This window comes from Notolepis coatsorum (assembly GCF_963971535.1).
Source record: "Notolepis coatsorum genome assembly, chromosome: 11".
In the NCBI taxonomy this organism is placed as follows: domain Eukaryota; kingdom Metazoa; phylum Chordata; class Actinopteri; order Aulopiformes; family Paralepididae; genus Notolepis; species Notolepis coatsorum.
This window is the reverse complement of record NC_140175.1, coordinates 85,942,024-85,964,250: the sequence shown is the minus strand read 5'-3', so window position 1 is coordinate 85,964,250 and position 22,227 is coordinate 85,942,024. Positions and strand designations below refer to the sequence as shown.

Here is a 22,227-nt window from a genome sequence, read left to right as displayed (position 1 = left end):
TTGTGATACAGAAGGAGTCAAGAAAAGGGAGTATATACATTTGACGTAGAAACTGTACATTGGAGGAGGTTGGGTGGGGGGGTTGGGTACATTGGGATATTGACAACCATACTGGGTAATTTACATTGGAGGTGGGGGGGGGGGGGGGGGGCACACTGTATAAACAAGTAAAACTGTACATTGAGGGGGGGGGGGGGAGGAGACACTGTACAAACAAACAAAATTGTACATTGGACTATTGACAAAACCATACTAGGTAAATGACTGTACATTGGAGGGGGTTGGGTTAGGATATTTACAGGGGCCAGTGTTGAATTGCAGTCTCCCGTAGGTGTCCCTTGAGAGAGGTTTTGAAAGTGGGTAGTGATCCACATTCCTTTACAGCTTTGGGTAGGGCGTTCCACATTGATGTGGCATAATTGCGAAACGTGTTTAGTCCCTTATTTGAGCCGAATCTGGGTTTAACATGATTTGTGGAGCTCCCTCTGGTGTTGTGATCGTGGTATTCACTGACCTTTGGGAAGTATTTTGACATGTACATGGGTACCTTGGTCGTGTAGTGTATCTTGTAGACCAGGCCCATTGCTAGTTGCTGTACTCTGTCGTCTACTCTAAGCCATCCTAGGTTGTCAAAGTGGGCAGGGGTGAGGTGGGTTCTAGGAGTAAGGTCAAGCAGTAGTCTGACCAGTTTGTTTTGAGATGTTTGTAATTTTGTTTTTAGCGCCTTTGAGGTGCTTTGGTACCATGAGGTGCAAGCATAGTTGTAGTACCCCTGAATGAGTGCTCCTGCTCTCATGTTCCTGCTCTGTCTCCTGCTCTCATGTTCGTATACTATTTTTTCCATGACTTTCGAGATGGATGTAAGGATAGAAACAGGGCGGTAGTTACCCGGGTCTAATTTGCTGCCCTTTTTGTGCAGGGGTGTTACTCTCGCAATTTTGAAGTCCTTGGGGACGTGTCCCTGTTTTATGGAGAGGTTTATTATGTGTGTGATGACTGGGGTGATGGCTGCTGCTGAGTCTCTGAGGAATTTGGAGGGGATGTTGTCATGGCCAGTGGCCTTGTTTGGTTGGAGGGCGCTCAGTTTTTTGAGTACCTCATCTGTAGTTACCATTTCCAGTTTGAAGTCGTCTTTGTGGACCCCTAGGTTCTTGTAGTATGCTACTATGTGTTCTACCCCATACTGCCCTGAGTGGGAGGGTAGTTTGTTTACCAGTGTTGTGGCTATGTTTGTGAAGAAAGTGTTTAAGTAATTGGCTACATCCAGCTTGTCTGTGATGAGCGTGTTGTCCGTCTTTATGTTTATGTTTGAGAACCTGGTTTTGAGTTTTTTACTGCAGCCTAGTTGATTGTTGAGTAATTTCCAAAGTTCACGTGGTTTATTTTTGTTTTCCTCGGTTTTGTCATTGATGACTGCGCCCCCGCCTCTGGAGTTCCCTACCACAAGACATCCGTGCAATAGATAACCAGCCCCACCTTTGTTTCCCGTCTCAAAACACATCTGTTCATTCTGGCATATTCAGTTTAATTTTAAGTTTATTATAACTGCTCCCCTATGTGTAACTCTGTAATATTGTGTTTTTACTGTGTGTAATTGTATTTGTTTTTAACCCTGTACGGCGACCTACGGCTTTGAAAGACGCCTTTAAATAAAATGCATTATTATTATTATTATTATTATTATTATTATTATTATTATTATTATTATTATTATTATTATTATTATTATTATTATTATTATTATTATTATATACTGTATATACTGTATATCCTATATATCTACATTACTAATGCAATCCCCGTTTGGCGCATGGCCGCTCAGAACACACGTCCGTTTGGAGCAGGCAGATTGTAGCATATCCGTGGTATGGCTGCTTGCAGCGTTGTAGCATATCCGTGGTATGGCTGCTTGCAGCGTTGTAGCATATCCGTGGTATGGCTGCTTGCAGTGTTGTAGCATATCCGTGGTATGGCTGCTTGCAGCGTTGTAGTATATCCGTGGTATGGCTGCTTGCAGTGTTGTAGCATATCCGTGGTATGGCTGCTTGCAGCGTTGTAGTATATCCGTGGTATGGCTGCTTGCAGCGTTGTAGCATATCCGTGGTATGGCTGCTTGCAGTGTTGTAGCATATCCGTGGTATGGCTGCTTGCAGTGTTGTAGTATATCCGTGGTATGGCTGCTTGCAGTGTTGTAGTATATCCGTGGTATGGCTGCTTGCAGTGTTGTAGTATATCCGTGGTATGGCTGCTTGCAGTGTTGTAGCATATCCGTGGTATGGCTGCTTGCAGTGTTGTAGTATATCCGTGGTATGGCTGCTTGCAGTGTTGTAGTATATCCGTGGTATGGCTGCTTGCAGTGTTGTAGCATATCCGTGGTATGGCTGCTTGCAGCGTTGTAAAATATCCGTGGAATGGCTGCTTGCAGCGTTCTCGAGAAACACTCATCCTATCATGAAGTCGATCGTAGGGCTGGACGGTATGGTCTAAAATGTATATCACGGTATAATTTGAAGCATAGACTGTAACGGTATATATCACGGTATATTCATTTATCTTAAAATGTCTATATAAATGCGTCTGAAGGGGTAAACACTGGTATGGCAGCTATTATTGTACTCTTGTATTACTAGGACATATTTCACTTAGTACAGAGGTATTTTAAGAACAGTTATTGTGCAAAACTGCCATAGAAAAATGCAAAACCTTTTCTCAAGTTACTTCCATCTCTGAAAAACACTTTTTTTCATGAAATACAATCAAATCAAACGGCACAAAGTGAAAATAAAAACTACAGCAGGACAGGAGGTTTCTTTCCATCAAACAACTCAAACACAACATAACTTAACTTTAGTGTACATTTTGACAACGGCCCTGCTTGGTATTGCACTTTGTTTACTTTCTTGTTTAGGTTGGAGTTTAGTAACTTATTATACTGTGAATTTCTCCAGACCTCACTTGGTATAGCCTGAGGTGTGGTCAGCAGTAGCAACCCCTCCTCCCCTATACCCACTGAAGTCCAATCCATACATCAGACAAAAACAAAGCGCAGTACCATGTTGTCATCTTTTGCCTAGAGCGCCAGTCACGATGATAGTCGGGTTAACTCGCCATCGCTTGAGCGCCAATCACGAGTATAGTCGGGTTTTAATCGTTATTTCTTTTATTAGCGATATCCATTCATTTTCATCCATCCAGCCTGATGTTATCGTTGGGAAATGGGTCTGAGCTCGCAAAAGGGCAAATACCGCCGCCTATGCCTTCCAGCTGGTATTGCACTTCACTGAATGGTGTAGTTTATTTTCTGGGACGGTGGCGGAGCCCAGGGCTCTTTTCATTTTTGCATGAGGAAGGATAATAATGATGATCTAGCGTTGATTTCAGGAATATTCGAATATTTTATCAGGCGAAAAATTACGTGTTTATGTTTAGTGTATTCCACTAAAACGCTATTATCGCGTCTTTCTCTGGAATTACTAAGAATCACAAACTATACTCGTATTCAAAACGGTATAAAACGGAAATGTACCGATGAAAAAACAATCCGTTTTGTACATGTTGACTGGAAGCAACTCACTGATAATCGACGGGTGTATTAGACCCATAGCTATAATTTAAGATATATTTTAAGCACTCGCAAATCTCGCAGTGCCCCCATTGACTTACAGCGTTCTAGCGCCATCTCGCGGATTAAGCGATGGCGCAGAATGAGTTAAGGGCTGTGTCCAGCTGCTAAGCAGATCGTGAGGGACGTGTTCAGAAACTCTGGCTGCTGCTATCTCATTTGCTGAAGGTTTAAATATGTGTAACTTCTAGCGCTTGGTGCTTTGAGTGCTGAAAACATCAGAAAATCAGTGCTGTTTGGAAAGTGCAATAGCATGACGTTTCTATTCATAAAAAGGACAAAAAGATTTGATACCTGGTGGACATTCAGCCTCATTCATCATTAATCAAGGCCCCTTCTTTTCCCACCCGTCTACTGGTTTCTGATCTCAGGCCTCGTCCTTTTTTTTAATCCTCCAATCACAGCTGTTACTGCCCTCAACATAGTTTGTCCAAGGGTAGAAACAATTGTGATTGGAGGATCAAGAAATGAGGGTAGGGCTTTGAGGTAGGTCAATCTTCTATTAGCATGTGTTAACAATGCTGGTACAAGTCCTTGGGGAACCATTTTCCTGAAATATGTTGGTAAAATCCGACTTCCTATGACTCTTTTCCTTTCATACTTTTTCTTACTATAACTACAGCTTATGGAAGTACATTTTATGATTTAGAGCAATGATTTCAAACCCCACTGACTTGCTCTAATATTGTTAATTAAAAGCTGACAAGAGACTTTTGACATTCTGTACCTGGTGACGAGATTCTACGGTGCCACACAATACCATACCATTGGGAGGTGACGTGCGATCACATGAAAGCCAAAATTGTTTTGGACAGTAATGGAATTCCAGTAATTGGCCTGTTAAAACAGCATGGTTTTTAAAACTCGTTAAGGGCAATTTGAAAACTCCTGCTTGCATTGCCGATATTCGCCAATTAGGTTTATGATCCATTCAATGTGGAAAGATCTGTTGATATGTCAGCCAAGGCACAACTGGAAACGCATCAAACTCTTGGAGACAAATAATCCCATGTTTTTCCCCCCTCCTTTTGTTCGCCAACGTGGACAGACGTGTGCTGAGTCGACTTGAATATAAAAAGCTGAAAGAGCCAGGCTCTCAGCTCTCAGCTCTCATTAAGTTTAAGACGGCTTGTTGGCGGTGTGACCCTGGGAAGATGGCCTCATGCGTATAGGGGGAAGGTTTTGGGAGTGTGGAACAGGCCACACGCATACCGTCACTGCCCAGGGAAAGTATACCGTACCATCACCAAACACCCCTGCTACATTCTCCTTAGTAACACATCTGGAGGATGTTTCTTTTTTAAAATGTAGAGAGAGGCCCCTTCTTGCTTGGCCTTTGATGCACCAAGATCATTTGTCGTGCGGAGTGTTTGCATGTCAACCAGACTTGTTGCTGTCAATTCAAAGAAGCGTGAAGAGCGGAAAACAAACATTTGAAGTTGTGGATTTGATTTCAAGCCACTGGATAATTGGATTGAGGGGGAGAAAACAGAACTGTACTGTACAAGAGACTAAGGAAAACTTTCTTTTTCATAAAAACAAATGTTGTTTTGATTATGAGACTGTAAAGGAGAGTTCCTACTCTACACACTACCTTGTACCCTCTGTCTTCCTTTTCTGATCAAAACATCTTTCTGTTTCAACAAACAAACAAAACAACATTAATTTATTCAACTTCATATTATTCTTGGTTCTATGGAAATGTTTATTAGGGGTGCAACGGATCACAAAACTCACGGTTTGGAGTGTTGAGTCACAGATTGGATCATTTTCCAGATCAGCTAAAAATGTTTAACTCTAATAACACATAAGGAACACATACTTGTCTATCAATTAGGCTTATTTTCTCTAGGTGGCTCTCATAAAGGGGCATGTCTGAAGAACCTTTTTTTTGTTGAGTTGTAGTCTAACTTTGCTCTGGACGTCCAGCCCTCTGTGTAGACCTGGTAGTGCAGCATAGTGGACGTGTTGGATCATTCTGCCTCAATTCTGGCTCGACGTTATTCATTGGAATAACAAACTACCTGCGACTGCGTTGGGCTGCATATAGTTTGCTATAAATAACAACATTAAGGTAATGCTGTTGCCCTGTCAATATCTTAATGCAGAGGTTGTTTTGGGTAAATTCTTTGGGGAGAACGAGTTGCTTTTGCCTTCACAGATCTCTCTGGTAATGGACCGCTGTGCACATTCATGCACACATGAATCACTGTTTAATTGATCTCTATTATAGACAAAACTAAATCTGTAACGCGCCCAAACAGCAGACTTAAACGATGCTGGAGAATATCATGTGATATATAGCTATGATGGTTAAAATATTTACATGCATGCTGAACCGTGGGAGGCGACCCCTACTGATCACGGATCAGCAACAGAGTTTTCAAACAAGGTGGTGCTGAGTCGCAACTAGGGGGTGGTCTGGAGGGGGGCTGTGCCTCAACTAGGGGGTGGTCTGTAGGGGGGCTGTGCCTCAACTAGGGGGTGGTCTGTAGGGGGGGCTGTGCCTCAACTAGGGTGTGGTCTGGAGGGGGGCTGTGCCTCAACTAGGGGGTGGTCTGGAGGGTGACTGTGCCTCAACTAGGGGGTGGTCTGGAGGGGGGCTGTGCCTCAACTAAGGGGTGGTCTGGAGGGGGGCTGTGCCTCAACTAGGGGGTGGTCTGTAGGGGGGCTGTGCCTCAACTAGGGGGTGGTCTGGAGGGTGACTGTGCCTCAACTAGGGGGTGGTCTGTAGGGGGGCTGTGCCTCAACTAAGGGGTGGTCTGGAGGGGGGCTGTGCCTCAACTAGGGGGTGGTCTGTAGGGGGGCTGTGCCCCAACTAGGGGGTGGTCTGTAGGGGGGCTGTGCCCCAACTAGGGGGTGGTCTGGAATGCGGTTGTGCCTCAACTAGGGGGTGGTCTGGAGGGGGGCTGTGCCTCAACTAGGGGGTGGTCTCTGGTACCTTGGATAGTTTTACTACTTATTTCAAGGTATCTTCCCAAGTCAAATTAGCTTACTGCTGAAAAAACACCCTGGGTCCATAGCCCGAAGTCTTGTATAGTACATGTCCACATTTCATAAACATCCATTCAGAAATGAGTGATTAGGAGCGATTTTGGTCAAATATGAAGGAAAAAAAGCTCTGCCGGTTTCAGCTTTCTCATAGACTCCAATGCATTCGGCACATTTTTTACTTCCTGTTTTCGCTCGTGACTTTTCACCTAGATCCCTGATTCGTTCATCCCCACAAGGGTTATCATTGGAAAGCCAAATCATTGGTTACAACCCTGTCCAATAATTCTTTAGATCGCCAAATGATTGACGGAGCTAGAGCCTCAGGAGTCGTGGGTGGTATTAGAAAAAATAAAAAGTATGCCGTGTACTTTAGTGCACGCCTCAAATATCGGCATGTAACTCGAGAACCGCTGAACGGATTATGAATATGGCTCAACAATTCGATCTATATATTGTATAAAAAAATATGCACACCCGAGCCGCTAGAGGTCGCCAAAGTGGCATGTCGCGCCGGTGGGCAAAACGTCCCGGGCCGGGTCGGTGCCAGTTAAGAGGTTAAACAACTTAAACTTACCTCCTGAGCCACTGTCGCCTCACGACCAAACTACGCTTTGCACCATCTCAAGCCCCGCCCTCTTTTCTTGATTCTCCAATCACAATTGGAGAATCCCATTGTGATTGTAGGATCAAGAAAAAGAGGGCAGGGTTTTAGAGATGGGTCAATTAGATGGAAACACATCAACTCCCATTCTCTCATCCACTTGGAACAGCTTGGCTTGGGATGCTGCCACTTCAGCATGAACTCAGTCAGGACTCTCACACTACCGTTGACTGAACATGCTCCAGATTGGTGTGACATCATCACCCATCTCCATGTTGTGTTAGGAAATACAAAGTGTGATTGATTAGGGCATCAAAAAGAGCTCTCGGACGTGTCTCTCTGGCATCTGCCGTGAGCGACTGGAGCACATGGATAAACACATACTGACGGCTGACCTATTAAATCATCCCTTCCATCCTATGATGGTCTTTTGATACACACACACGCGCGTGCACACACGCACAATAGGGCTGTTCTAAATGCCATTTTCTTTGGGCTTCAAAGCTTCAGCAGTAGCTTTGATCGATGATATTACTGACATGTAATATCTATAGGTTTTCTCATGACAAAATTATCTTGTCTGAGTAAATCACATTGTCAAAAACATTATTACTTCTACAAATACATTTCCTATACTGATGTAGGGTAGTTTTTGGAGTGTTAAAAAACATGGCAGTGATTTGAATGTTCTGAGGCCTTCATGTCGGCCCTACAACACAAAGCAATGCACATAAACCCACCACTACGCCAGCATCTCCTCTCACAAGCCCATCTCTGCATTAATACTTTGGGGGTTACCAAGAAGGTAGCCACGGTAGCTAACCACAGCCACCGCATGGAAAATATTAGTTAGAAAGATGATACTCTCCAAGCTTCGGCCGTTTCCTCCTCGCTCTCCCGGGTCCATTTCATTATTGGTATGCAGTTCACAAGGTTACAGGGAGCCTCGATGGTTTACCACTTAACAAAAGGAAGGGGATTCTGCCTCGAAATCCCCGACTCGTGCCCGGTGACCTCCTCGGATCGATGTCTGATTTAAGGCCTGTATATGGCAACCGCGGTGGGAAAGCGGTGTACTGGAGGAGTTTTTAACAATGTGCCTTTCAAGCCTGTCCCGTCTCTAGACAACATCTTCTTCCAGGGCTTTGTCATTGAAGCCTTCTTATAATTACTGCCATTAGGCCCGTTTTTGAATGAGTAGCGTTATCTCCGATCTGTTTTCCAGCTTTTGATCTACTGTAATCATTGCCAAGTACCAAAAAACCATTTATCAAGAGGGATAAAGAAAAAGGTTAAGTCATCCACACTGTTGAGAACTAAAAACGATTTCACTCAAGCTACTTCAGGGCTAAGTCATGATTCAGAAGGGTTAAAAAAAAAATTGAGAAGACTGCGTCCAATCATAGCACATCCTTAACACATTCAGTGCCACACCCCTTTGACCATATATGGCTAGAGTGCCAATAAGGAAGTCAATGGGAGGTCGGGGAAATTTACGAAGGCTTAAATTATGGCTATGGGTCTAAAACACCCCTCGCTTATCAATGACTTGCTTGCAGCCAACATGTACGAAACGGATTGTTTTTTCATTGGTACATTTCCGTTTATACCGTTTTGAATACGAGTATAGTTTTGGAGAGTTCTAGTAATTCCAGAGAAATTGCGCGATAATAGCTCTTTAGTGGAATACACAAAACACGTTGTCATTTTTCGGCTGATTTATGAATAGTTTTCAAATAAACGCTAGATTATCGATAGTATATGTGTACTTATGCACGCTAGAGAAGCGGGCTGAAAAATCTATTATCCATGACCTGGTCAGTGCTAACGTCATACACACACACACACACACACGCAGACACGCTGCGATGGCTGAGAAAAAAACATCTGATTAACCCAATACTGGTAAATAGAGTCCTTACCTCACATCAGATGTTCTGCAAAAAGATTAATCCAATTCCTGATCGCCATTCCAAATATTGATCGCATTTATTGATCCAACGTTATAGTCCAAAAAAACACATAATCGAAAGCTGCTCCCAGCCTCCCCAGTGAATGTGGTAACAGATACTGCTTGCCAGAGAAGGGAAAACCCCGGACCGGACTTTTTTTCTGATGCACATGCCCACCCAATCCAATCCAATGATGTGCAATACCATCCGGGAGACGATGGGCGGCGGTATTTGCCCTTTTCGAGCTCAGACCCATTCCCAATGATAACGTCAGGCTGGATGGATGAAAAATGAATGGATATTGCTAATAAAAGCAAAAACGAGAAAACTTGTCATTGGCGTGCACTTTGTTTAGCTTTCTTTGTTTTGGTTTGATGTGCAGGTTGGATTTGAGTGTGTGTAGGGGAGGTATTTGTATTTGCTGGCCACATCTCAGAGCCTGAGGTGTGGCCAGCAATAGGAACCCCTCCCGTATAAAGAATGTCAAGTGGGCGGGGGGTTAGACCGGGGGTTAAGCCGCCATCTGTAGAGGATTACTCTGGTTGACTGTGTTGACAGGCAGATTTTTGGGTTAAAAGATGGTTTGGAAGCTTGTTGTGTGAAGAGCATAGAAAACGTCACAACCATCATGGGAGAAACTTCAATCCTTCTTTTTCTTTATCCCTTTGTCAGTTTTTTACATTTAGCAATTTTTTGGCATTTCTCAATACAAACCGATGTGAATCAACCTCAAGATGGCATCCGTAGCAACCGTCTAACTCCCCGCTCACTTCACATTCTCTATACCCACTCAAATTCAACCCAAAACAAAGCACAGTACCAAGAGGGTTTCTTTAGCCTAGAGGTCGCTGTTGGTATTACAGATTCTACTTTTAAAGGTAATAATATTATGGAAAATGGGTTTTGCCTAGTCTTGGTATGCATTTGGCAGTCTGAAATGTTATATGTGCCAGGGAAGAATTGAATATGATAGGTACCCCTTGCCGTTTGGCCAGGGTTAAAAGTCTTCAGATTAACAAGCCTTAACAAGCTGTTCAGAATGATTACATTTTGTGATGTCACACCAGGGATACAAGCAATACATTATCTTTAATGAATCACTTAGCTGTGATTTCTGGAGCCAGGAATACTGCCTAACTAAACTACTGCCTCATTTGTCAAGGATGCTTAACTTTATTGGTGCGTTGTAGCCAGGAAGGGAAGTGAATATTAATTTAAAATGTGGTGTGTGTACATCTGGCCTGTTCAATACAAGGGAAGAAACAGGTGCTGGAAAATAAATAATTTAAATTAGATTTAGAGTAGTTTCTTGAGGGAACCCCCCCCCCCCCAAAAAAATAACACATTCCACATAAAAATAGTTTTATACAGAAGACACAAAATAAATGTGTATCTGTCGCATCGATATCATGAGCCACTGTTCACAGATCAGCTCATCCATTCCATGTCGGCCCCAGTGGAAAGTGTGCACGGGTCATGCTATGAAATCATATTTAGTCATGCGCTTCAAGCAGAGTGAAGGACAGTGCAGTTTTCCTGGAACAGAATGAGCATCAGCTTTGAATTCCCAGCTGACCACTTCCGAGTACATTGAACGTTTTTTACTCCACCGTAGGGGGACACTAAAGTGGAGCTTCACTCCATGAATGAAGAACGCATTATTTGGAAAGTTGGGCCATTGATAAAATCTCTTGGCGGTCAAAAGTGGTTTACACTTAACTTATATAAATCTGAATAATCTTTTTAGTTTTGGAGCCTTGATTTGATAAGAATATAGGACAGGCATATAAGCATTATGCTCCAGCCTGTAGCTTTTCAGTCACTGCCTGAGTCAAAGACCGTTGACAGTCTGGAATGATTGTAGTGTGATGACTGAATAAAACTACTACTACAACTACTACTACTAGTTGGTTGCACTTTGTTTAAGGGAAGCAACAGTTGTGATTGGAGGATCTAGAAAATAGGGAGGGGCTTTCTATAGGTAAATTAGAGGAGTATGGGGTAAATAAAAAAACATTGTACAAGATGGCCACTGAGATCTTCTCAAATCCCCCAGTTAGTGAAAATGATTTATTTCTGCTTAACCTTACATTTACTGTACACCATATTTAAAGGTCCACAATTGTTCACTATTTGGGCAATTTTACACAATTCCTGTGAGTCTATGGAACACATATGTACGGTTTTTTCAATAAAAGATTTTTTTTTGTATTTTTAATCAAGTACTTTGGTGCACCACTTTCTCCCCTTCCAAAGTACAAGCTGTTTTTGGCTGGGCTCCGCCCATACTCGCAATGCGCTTTGATTGACAGTCACCCAACTGCACTGGCAGATACGCTAGGATGGAGGAACCTTTTCAAAGCGCACACACACCCGCTCCGTCTCTGGGTGTGTGTGTGTGCGTGCGTGTATGTACGTGACGTAAGTTGGGCGAGTGTGTGTGTGTCTGAGACGAGAGGAGAGTAAAGCAAGCCGGTAAAGCACGAGTAATCTCCGCCACGGCTGAGTCTCCTCAGCGTGTAGCCCAAAAACTGCCACTGCCCTGGCTCATTGCTTGTGGAGCACGATATCATTAGGAAACGATTAGGAACACTGTCGAACACTTTTGAGGAAGCGCTGACAGTGAAACAGCTGAAGGTGGCAACTCTGCTGTCGAAACCGCTTCCGCATTATTTCCACTCGCTGCTTGCCGGTTTTGCTCATACTTTCAACGTTATGCTAACTCCTCCAATCACAGTTGATTGTGGGCGGGTGGTGGCAGATCAGCGCCTATTCACGTCACAGAGCGAGTCAATTCAGAATGGCTTGTTTCAGTGGGGGGCATTATTGTCTCAGCTGAACTGCAGAAACGGGACTTGGTACAGATTTCACATTTTGTCAGTATTGGTACAACCCCACATTGCTTGAAAACAATGCAAAACACTGAAAAAGGCAATTTTTACAATAGGGGACCTTTAACTCATTCCGTCCAACAGCGCCCTCTGCTGATGGCCCTTCCGTGCCAACGCTATATCCAATGGAGAATAGGACTTTTTTGCGAGTGCATAAAACATATAAAATATAATAGCAATAGATCTAAATAACACAGTGATCGTCAATGAGTTGCTTCCAGTCAACATGTACGAAACGGATTGTTTTTTCATCTGTACATTTCCGTTTTTATACCGTTTTGAATACGAGTATAGTTTTGGAGATTTCTAGTAATTCCAGAGAAAGACACGATAATAGCCCTTTAGTGGAATACACAAAACACGTTGTCATTCTTCGGCTGATTTATTAATCGTTTTCAAATAAACGCTAGATTATCTATAGTATATGTGATGTCCTCATGTACGAAGAGAAGCGGGGTCTGAAAAATCGCTTCTCCGTACTTTGGTTGGCGCGAACCTCACACACACACACACACACACACGCTCCGATGGCGGTGATAGGAACATCTGATTACCCCAAGATTCGTAACATAAAGGCCTTACCTCACATCTGATGTCATGCAAAAAGATTAATCCAATTCCTGATCGCCATTCCAAATATCAATCGCGTCCATTGATCCAACGTTATAGTCCAAAACACAATGATCCACGATGCTCCCAGTTGGGGCACTCGATGCAATAGTATCCAGCTGCATGCCCGAGAAGTAAAACCTGGACCGGACTTATTTTTTTTGATGCACAGTCCCAGCCAATCCAATCCAATGATGTGCAATACCATCCGGGAGACGATAGGTGGCGGTATTTGCCCATTGCGAGCTCAGACCCATTCCCAATGATAACGTCAGGCTGGCTGGATGAAAAATTTATGGATATCGCTAATAAAAGAAATAACGATTAAAACCCGACTATACTCGTGATTGGCACGGAAGCGATGGCGAGTTAACCCGACTATACTCGTGTTGGCACGGAATGGGTTAATCTATTGCACAAATATTTCCAAAGGTAGCCTTAAGAAATAATTTAAATATTAAATTATTTCTTAAGGCTACCTTTGGAAATATTTGTGCAATAGATTAACCCATTCCGTGCCAACACGAGTATAGTCGGGTTAACTCGCCATCGCTTCCGTGCCAATCACGAGTATAGTCGGGTTTTAATCGTTATTTCTTTTATTAGCGATAATATATATATATATATATATATATATATATATATATATTCTTTTTTATGGTCATTAATATTCTGTGGAACAGAAATGGGACTTCAACACACTTGAGCTTCATGCTCAGTTGAAGATGTTTGCTTTTGGAAAAGGTTTAAGTTTTTCTGGAGTGTAGTGGTCAGTTCATGTGAAGCAGACATGAACTGACCATGCATTTTTTACTTTATTAATTATATTCTGATATTGTGGGTGGTGCAAGGGACCCTGATTGTAAAGTCATAAATCATCTTGGGAATATATCATGTTATAGTATAAAACATAGTACACTGTAAAATATCTATAGGAAACTGAATTTTCTTTAATATATATATATATATATATATATATATATATATATATATATATATATATATATATATATATATATATATATTTATTTTTTACTTGGGTTAGTTGTGTAGAGTTCATACCACATCACTGACTTTCTATCTAATACAGACCCAGGCTGATGTATTTGTGGGCAGGGTTAGACCGGAGAACACAGACATATGACCATAATTGGTTCCTTTGATGAATTATCTCCAGCTCCCAAGTTTCCACTGTAGCAGCCCTAATGGTGATTCATCTTTGCTCATAGATGTTACAAATTCCATCACACTATTGCTACATTTTATTTATTTATTTAATTTAAAATAAAAATTTAGAATACTGTGGCGGTAGACTTAGCTAGACCAGTGGTTCTCAACGCCCCCCTATCTGATGTTCAGGTCCCATAACGCCCCAGTGTGTCCTGATATTGAACTTGACTTCATATGCTCCTGGAGGGTAATAGGTCAACAATAACTTCAGAATAATCACTGTAATAACGAGTGCACTGCCTCAAGTTGACTGGCTCCTGTGAAGCCATCTTTGCACCTGAAATGACTGGGATGTGCATTCACATTGGATTCAGGGGACCCGTCAGTAGGTAATTTGTACCTTACAAATGATAGACAAGGCAGATTCACATGGGATTATAATCGGATATGATCTCAGCTGGTCATTAAAGTCCCAAAAGGCTACACAACGTCGGACAGTGAGCTCATCTAATTTTTAGACTTTCCAACCTGTTTCTTTCTTGGCTAGAAGTCTATACCAGTTCATCGTGGAGTAGGTGATTTAAGAGCTTTGGCTAAATCCTAAAAAATTTGTAACGATAGCCATACATTCGTGTGAGCTATGCTGCTAAGTATTTTGACAGGGTTATGTGTGGGCGCATTGAACACCGGTCCCTTCTCCAATTGCGCACATGTACTGTATGCTCTGCTGTTGGCTCGATCTGCATGCACACATGAATCTTGTGAATCCGGTGTTGGCAATGGGTAGGGTCTAATAAAACCATATTTTTTTCTCGAATTTATACTCATTTTTGTTTGTACCAACAAGGTGTGTATTTAAGTGAGTCCAGTCAAGTTGTTGCTCTGATGTGTTACAAGTAGGATACCAGAGCTAAATAAACGAGTGCCTGTTCCCCTCAGTTCACGTCACAAGGAAGATGTGTCCGTCTCGCTCTGTTCGTCTCCCTCCATTGACTTTGCATTCAAACCACCTCTAACCTTCTCTCTCAGAACAAGGAGAAGCATCACATGCTGTCCTCTGTTCTAACTTTCTGAGCTTTTAAACATTTGATTGTTCTCTGTGTTGTTCATGGATTGCTCGAACACACGCACACACACACGCACGCACGCACGCACGCACGCACACACACACACACACACACACACACACACACACACACACACACACACACACACACACACACACACACACACACACACACACACACACACAGCTTCCCAATAAGCTCTGGCCCTGATTATTTTTGGCCTGGTGTAGAATTATGTTTACGTTCATCTAATCATGGTATTAATTGCTCATAAACAAAAATGTTTATATCTGCAAGTTTCCTTAAAAGTTCAAAATGCCACGTTTATGTCTGGATTCCATTTTTTTAAGCCAGATTGCTTAATTCCGTCCTTCATGTCCACCAAACAGAAAATATTATCCCCTAAATGGGTCATTGCAATACACCAGCAAAGGAATCTAGGCCTGTAGTTTATATACTTGAAAAAGACTTGTAACTGAAATTAACAACTTTCTATATTACACTGGCTCAAATTTATTTGTAAGGCCCGACAACACACGTTAATGTCCCCATGGGCCGGACACGTCTTCTTTAAACAAGTCAAGAAGAAACATAACAATAAGTCAAGAACAAAACAAGAACACCATAAGGTCCAACAAATTTAAGATAAATGCAAATAAATGAATGAATGCAAACACTCCCAGACATACCCCACGCGAAGGTAAGGAAAAACTCACTAAAACCTAACAATAGGGAAAAAAGAACCACAGGCAGTGTGGAGGAGAGAAACCTTAGAAGGGCCATTCAAGGGGGGATCTCCCTTCTTAGATGTCGGTGATAGTATATAGTGTTGCATTTAGAAAAATGGAAACAAACTAAACATTAAACGACTTTCTGTTGCATCGTTTTATGAGATGTGTGCTTTATATGCATATAACATAAAAACAAAGATGTACCCATAATCACATCAAAGACAAATGAAGATAATTCCTCCCTCTGCTATTATTTACTAATGTTTTGATCCTACTGGATGTTTGTCAGAGTACTACTAATCTGACAAAGTCCGCCAAGCCTGAAATGTTGGTGAATAAACTAAATGTGACACTAAGCAAGAGAAGAGTACGGGATTTCCCTCATACAGTTTGACAGAATTCTCCCATCGGTGGACTGTGGTTTGATACACGATTCATTGACTTTTGACTTGGATGGGGATGTGGTAGGGATTGATGTGTGGGGTGTTTTGGGGGACTGACTGTTCCGGGGGGGTTCACATGCCTTCTAGGCTAGCAACATTGTACTTTTGTACTTATTTTATGCCATTATTAAGTCTGCACGTTTACATTGCACTACTTTTATTGTCTTTTATACCTATTCTTATGTGTCTGCAATTTATGCATTGTTTTTTATTCTGTCAATCTGTGTGCTGATTTTATGCCTGTTAATTTTATACTATATAGATCGTTATTGGACAGAGTCCATTCTCTTCGGTTCAAATAACAAACTCAGCAAGACCGACGTCTTCTCAGTTACAGTGGGTGACAATATTGTCACAAGGAAAGACGAAATTACCTACCTGGGTTCCATCCTAGAGGCAAATCTTTCCTGTGACAAAATGGCATCCAATGTAATAAAAAAAGTCAACCAACGAACTAGATTCTTGTACCGGATCTCCTCTCTGTTAAACAAGAATACCCTGAAGACTCTGGCAGGAGCACTCATTCAAGGGTACTATGACTATGCGTGCACCTCATGGTACCAAAGCACCTCAAAGGCGCTTAAAAAAAAATTACAAACATCACAAAACAAACTGGTCAGACTACTACTTGACCTGCACCCCAGAACCCACCTCACCCCTGCCCACTTTGACAACCTAGGATGGCTTAGAGTAGACGACAGAGTACAGCAACTTGCAATGGGCCTGGTCTACAAGATACACTATACGACCGGGGTGCCCATGTACATGTCAAAATACTTCCCAAAGGTCAGTGAATACCACAACCACTACACCAGAGGAAGCTCAACAAATCATGTTAAACCCAGATTCGGCTCAAACAAGGGACTAAACACGTTTCGCAATTATGCCACAACAATGTGGAACGCCCTACCCAAAGCTGTAAAGGAATGTGAATCCCTGCCCACATTCAAAACCGCTCTTAAAGAGCACCTACGGGAGGCTGCAATTCGAAACTGGCCACCGTAAATGCCCAAAACCCCCACCACCTCCTAATAGACAGTCTCCTCCCCACCGCATGTATATATTCCCTCCCCGCCGTATGTATATTTCTCTCCCACCCACCCACCCCCTCCTAATGTACAGTCCCCTCCCCATCATATGTATATACTCTGTCAGGATCTAGGGGTAACAGTACTGTATATTTGAATACCGTTTATGTCACAAATGTATCAGTACTAATTAAATACCTATATGTCCCTATGCCATAAATGTCTATATGAATTGAAAATGGGGGACCCTGATGGAAACAAGACAAACGTCTTTCTCAGGTCTGCATCCCCTTAACAATTGTATGTATTGAGCCGTACTGTATTGTACCCATTCTGCAATCTGTTAAATAAAGTTTTCATTCATTCATTCATTCATTAATATCTATTATTGTTATATTGTAGAAATGTGTGCATTGAAATGTCTGTGGAGTCTCGACGACATTGAAAATGAGGGTGACCTCAATTGTCTTTTCGAGTATAAATAAAGGTTGATGATGACTCTTGAGTGGAGTTCATGTCGTGGACCGAAATCAAAGTCAAAGGATGGGTTGACTGGAGTAAACAACCTGACTGTATACAGAAGGGTTAAATAATCACGGCATGGTTTCCCCTGCGGACACGGAGGACGTCTCCATGGGCCTCATAAACATGTTGCAGATGTTCAAGGGCGGCCGTGTTGTTTCTTGATCCCATGTTGTGTTTACTTTGCCTGCGTCTGAAAGCAGCGTCTTAACGCAGCTTGTTTAGTCATTGTCCTGCGGGGCTCCGCAGCATGCAGAGGTGTAGCGAAGAAGACCACGGACGGACGCACATGGGCCACTTCTCCACCGCTGATGCCCAAGTCCTAAAACTTCTAGTATCGCCCGATATACAGAGTACCCGTCTGATCCATTGCTTTTGAGGTCATTGGAATTTTTAATATTGAGATATAATATAGTATTTTTCTCAATTAGAGGTTCAACATGCTTTTGCTTATCTCGCACCTTGTTATGTGCACATCTCCAGAGTTAATTATATTGATTTGTTATATTGTTTACACTGCTTTTTTACTACCTGTACCCCCCCCCCCCCCCTCCCACATGCTGCTCTGATGCCTGAATTTCCCCAAGGGGATCAATAAGGGAATATCTTATCTTATTTGATCTTATCTCACATCCCATCAGGCTCCACTATATAATAAAGACAAGGTAGTGTCTTGGCACAAAAATGCGCCAAGAATGAGTTGGTGGGGATCTGGACATGGCTGTCCAGGTGGTCTACTCACTCTACTGGACCTCCTTTGAGGAAGGGACTCTCCCCAAGTGGCCAGGTGGAGGTTGGGCAGCTGGCCTTAACGGGGCTTGGAGAAATGAGGTTTTACTCTACAGTGGCTCCGAGTTCCCCAGAGTATTTTGATTTGATTTTGATTTGGAAATTACAAACGCATCATAAAAACAAATTATCATGACCAATTTGGATTCCTGAGGATATCACCTAAAAGCATTCAAATTAAAACACTTATTTCCAAGGTGGTCCTCGATGGAAGACATACATATATTTTTTTATTAAAACATAAAAACACAGCACATACTGTATAGCCTACTAGGAAGAACTAGAATTTCAGTACCCCCTGTATACTCTAGCCCTGGAATCAGATGTTCTGCCCTATGGCCGCTGAGCCATTTGCTCTTCCCATAATTTAGCCTTTGCCTTTCTTTTAAAAATGCTTTTGGTTTGACTAGGCAGAGGTAGTTCATTCCAAAGTACAACACCTGTGTAAAAATAAAAAAGTAGCGTTTGATTGAAAACTTTATTAACAGATTGCAGAATGGGTACAATACAGTACGGCTCAATACAAACAACTGCTAAGAGGATGCAGACCAGAAAAAGACTTTCGTCTTGTTTACATCAGGGTCCATCAAGGGAGACATCCCTCCTGTTAAAAACCAAAACCCGTTTTCAGGCTAGGAAATAACTACTGCGTGATCCGGAGAGCTTCCCCATCAGTAGCCAGTACAGCAGCTCAGTATGATTTTTTTTTTTTTTTTTTTTTTCTTCAGTTTGAGGCTTCAATATGATGAAAAATGTTGTTGGAAAGGTGAAAAGGTCAGAAAGTGTCAAGAATAGTTTGAAATCAATCATCATCCATTTCCCCCAAACGTTATTTTTCTCATTTGCATGGGTGGAATAACACCCTGTGGTTTCCAGAGGCCTCCTATCCTCTGCACACAATATCGTCACAGACACATTTGGTAAACTCATTCTGGTCTTTTGTGAGATCCTGACAAGCAGCCACCACTCGTAGGACACGCCATGTTTACAGCACAATTACAATCAACCAAATCCAAATGGATTTACATGTCTGAATGGATTTCCATCATTTGATTTGATTAATTGATTTCCATGACTTACTTCATTTCTGCAGACATTTCCTTCAGGATACTCTCTTTCTCGCTCTTTTCTAAAAAAAAAATGCACGTGCAAATAAAGACCAACCCATTGTCCTTAACTCATTCAGCGCCAGCGATTATCCTCATCCCTGTAGTCAATGGGCCACGCTTTAAAAGATAGGCATTTTCACTGTGCGTCACGATGTTTGCAGAGCTATATCTATATTCTATATTATAGCTATGGAGACAATACTATGGCTCATTTGACAGTCACTATCTCTTGTCCAACATGTAAAAATTTTTACATTTGCGTGTTATCCCGTGGTGAATTATGTATAGTTTCAGAGTGATCCGGGCTAATTCCTGGAAGCTGAGTTATGGAGCTCTATGTGCATTTTTGCGAAAGACGTTCGCGTTGCTCGCCTGGACACGATATTATTTCCAAATCAAAGGTATATAATAGGTATTATGTTTCATCATGAAGGCATCAAAGGGGGGGGGGTCGTTTTGTGATGCTCTGATCGTCAGCAACGGCATACGTTTTGAATACTACATACGTTGATCATTGCGATCGATGTGAAATCATTATACGATCAAAGTAGGATTGATGTCATGTAGTCCTTATCTTTGCTAGGAGTTATTCCAAAATGAATATTCCAATTGTCTGATCGCGATTTCCAGTATTGATGTCCATCGGGTCCCTGACATGAAATGGCACAAAATATGCATCAAGTGCGCTGGACGCGTTCCAAGTTGCTCGAATGAAGCATTTCTCTTGTCGGGGTCCAAATTCTCCGCCCGGACCATATAAAATGTAACGCACAGTGTGAAACAAGGTTTCAAAGGGTAGGCGATACTGCCACCTAGCAGGATTCGGCCGGCATTGCACTCTCGGGGTCTCAGAATGAGTTCCAATGATAACACGAGTGAGAGTGTATAGAATATTAAAATCGACCCGAGAAATGTCAGGTATGGCGCAGAAAGTGTTAAGCCTGTAGTTTTGTCATCACTGAATTGACCTCTCGCAGGGAATAACGAGACCAGACAGAGCTAGCGCTTGCCTTGGCACTATTTCCCCAGTGTTGCCCTGCCCAGTTCGCACAGGTTGTCCAGTTTCAGTTATCTAAATGTTTCAAATGTTTTATTTCTGTGTTCCAGAGATTAAGAGCCAGTTGCATGGACGTGGATTTAGCATAGTTCTAGGTTGGGGATCTCCATTGGGGAAATCCTTAGTCTTGGACGGGGCTTAATCCATGTCTGTGAAACCAGCCATCGCTAAATGGAGTCACTTAAAAGTATCCAATATAGTTTCTGACCACTTGTTGATGAAATTACTGCTACCTGTTCTTCCATGTGATACACATGAAGATGCCACGGGGGTGATGTACAGTAGAACACAAAAAGAGTGCACTGGTAAACAAGCCCTTGTGTTTCAAATTGATTGGCCTATATACTGTCTTCGTCGATGTCTAAGAAGCTAACTGCTTGTCATTTAAAGGAGGTTGGCCTCAAAAAGTGAGACTTAAAACAAATGGGATATAAACATTGTGAGAGTAAAGAAAATGGCAAGAAAGGACTTATAGACTATATTATACTATATACTTTATTACTCAAAGATTGTATGAGGTAGAAAATGTATTCAGCTTGTAAACTATACCTGTAGAACAGTAGAAAACGGTCTCTTTGAGTGGAAATGTGAATATAAACAAAAGCAAGCTGTTTACAAGAAAAACTCTATTGGACACCTTTAATCAAAACATGAGTTTAACCGAGCAGCGAACGGGGGAATCTTATTTCTGTCTGGTCTGTTTACTGGGGGCTGACATCTTGATTAGAACATAAAATGTGTTATTTTCACTCCAAGTCGCATTCGATTCATCACGGCAGCGCCCAGTAAACAGACAGACAAACAATTTTTTCTTTTAATTTCAACAACTTCTGGGTAAGTGTTTGACACCCGTATTTTATGTTTAGGTAATATAAAATGCTTCTGAGTAAGTACAATCAAATGACATCCCATCGCCTGGGAGATCTAAAGTTAATTTCAGTTCATGTTCTTTTGCCCGGCTGTGGTATGGCTAGAGTGGTAAATATACAGCCGGGAGCCAGCAGCTCCAAAACCCTACTCCCCTGAAACTCTTCCAGAATGAGCAGAGCACCACACCACTCCGTCCATGGTATGGAGTGGACCTCACTACTACTGGCATGGAAACGTATCAGAAATGATGTCTGTTCTGTCTATAAGCTCAGTAACTGCTTTTTTTTTCATCTGTGGTTAAGTCCACTTGACTGACAGAGCAGTGTGATGCATCACAGAGCCTGTTCACTTAATCCTGAGTCTTGGGGTCTGTGAAAATAAACTATAATAATGGATTTGGCACATGTCTGACCTAGTTTTTGGTCAGCTATACACAATCCAGTATGCTAGTATATTTGGAAAGATTAAATGATATATGTATATTTGTCAGGGAGTAGTCGTTCCATAAGGAAATCATTATATTCACAAAAGCTGTAATTATTGAGCTGAAGCCTAATATTGAAGCTGTTAAATGTTAATCTCCTAAAATGTTTGTTTGTCCTTTGTGTTTCAGGTAAGCTTCTGGCTGGTGAGAGAGATCTTGACTGCCCAGACGCTGAAGATCAGAGCGGAAATCCTTGGTCATTTTGTCAAAATAGCAAAGGTGAGTTAAAAATGTAACAGCTACTGTATAATTGTATTGATGCAGCTGACAATATGGTGCTCCATAGGT

The 22,227-nt window shown here is 42.1% G+C and overlaps 1 protein-coding gene across 1 annotated transcript in view; it reads left to right on the top strand.

Moving 5' to 3' along the window:
* LOC311236352 (ras-specific guanine nucleotide-releasing factor RalGPS1) overlaps window positions 1–22,227 on the top strand; it is a gene marked incomplete at its 5' end in the record, with an annotated part of 298,894 nt that overhangs the window by 48,737 nt on the left and 227,930 nt on the right. Inside the window, 1 exon segment of the mRNA XM_084324001.1 lies at window positions 22,069–22,158. Within this exon segment, the coding sequence (XP_084180127.1) occupies window positions 22,069–22,158 (90 nt within the window).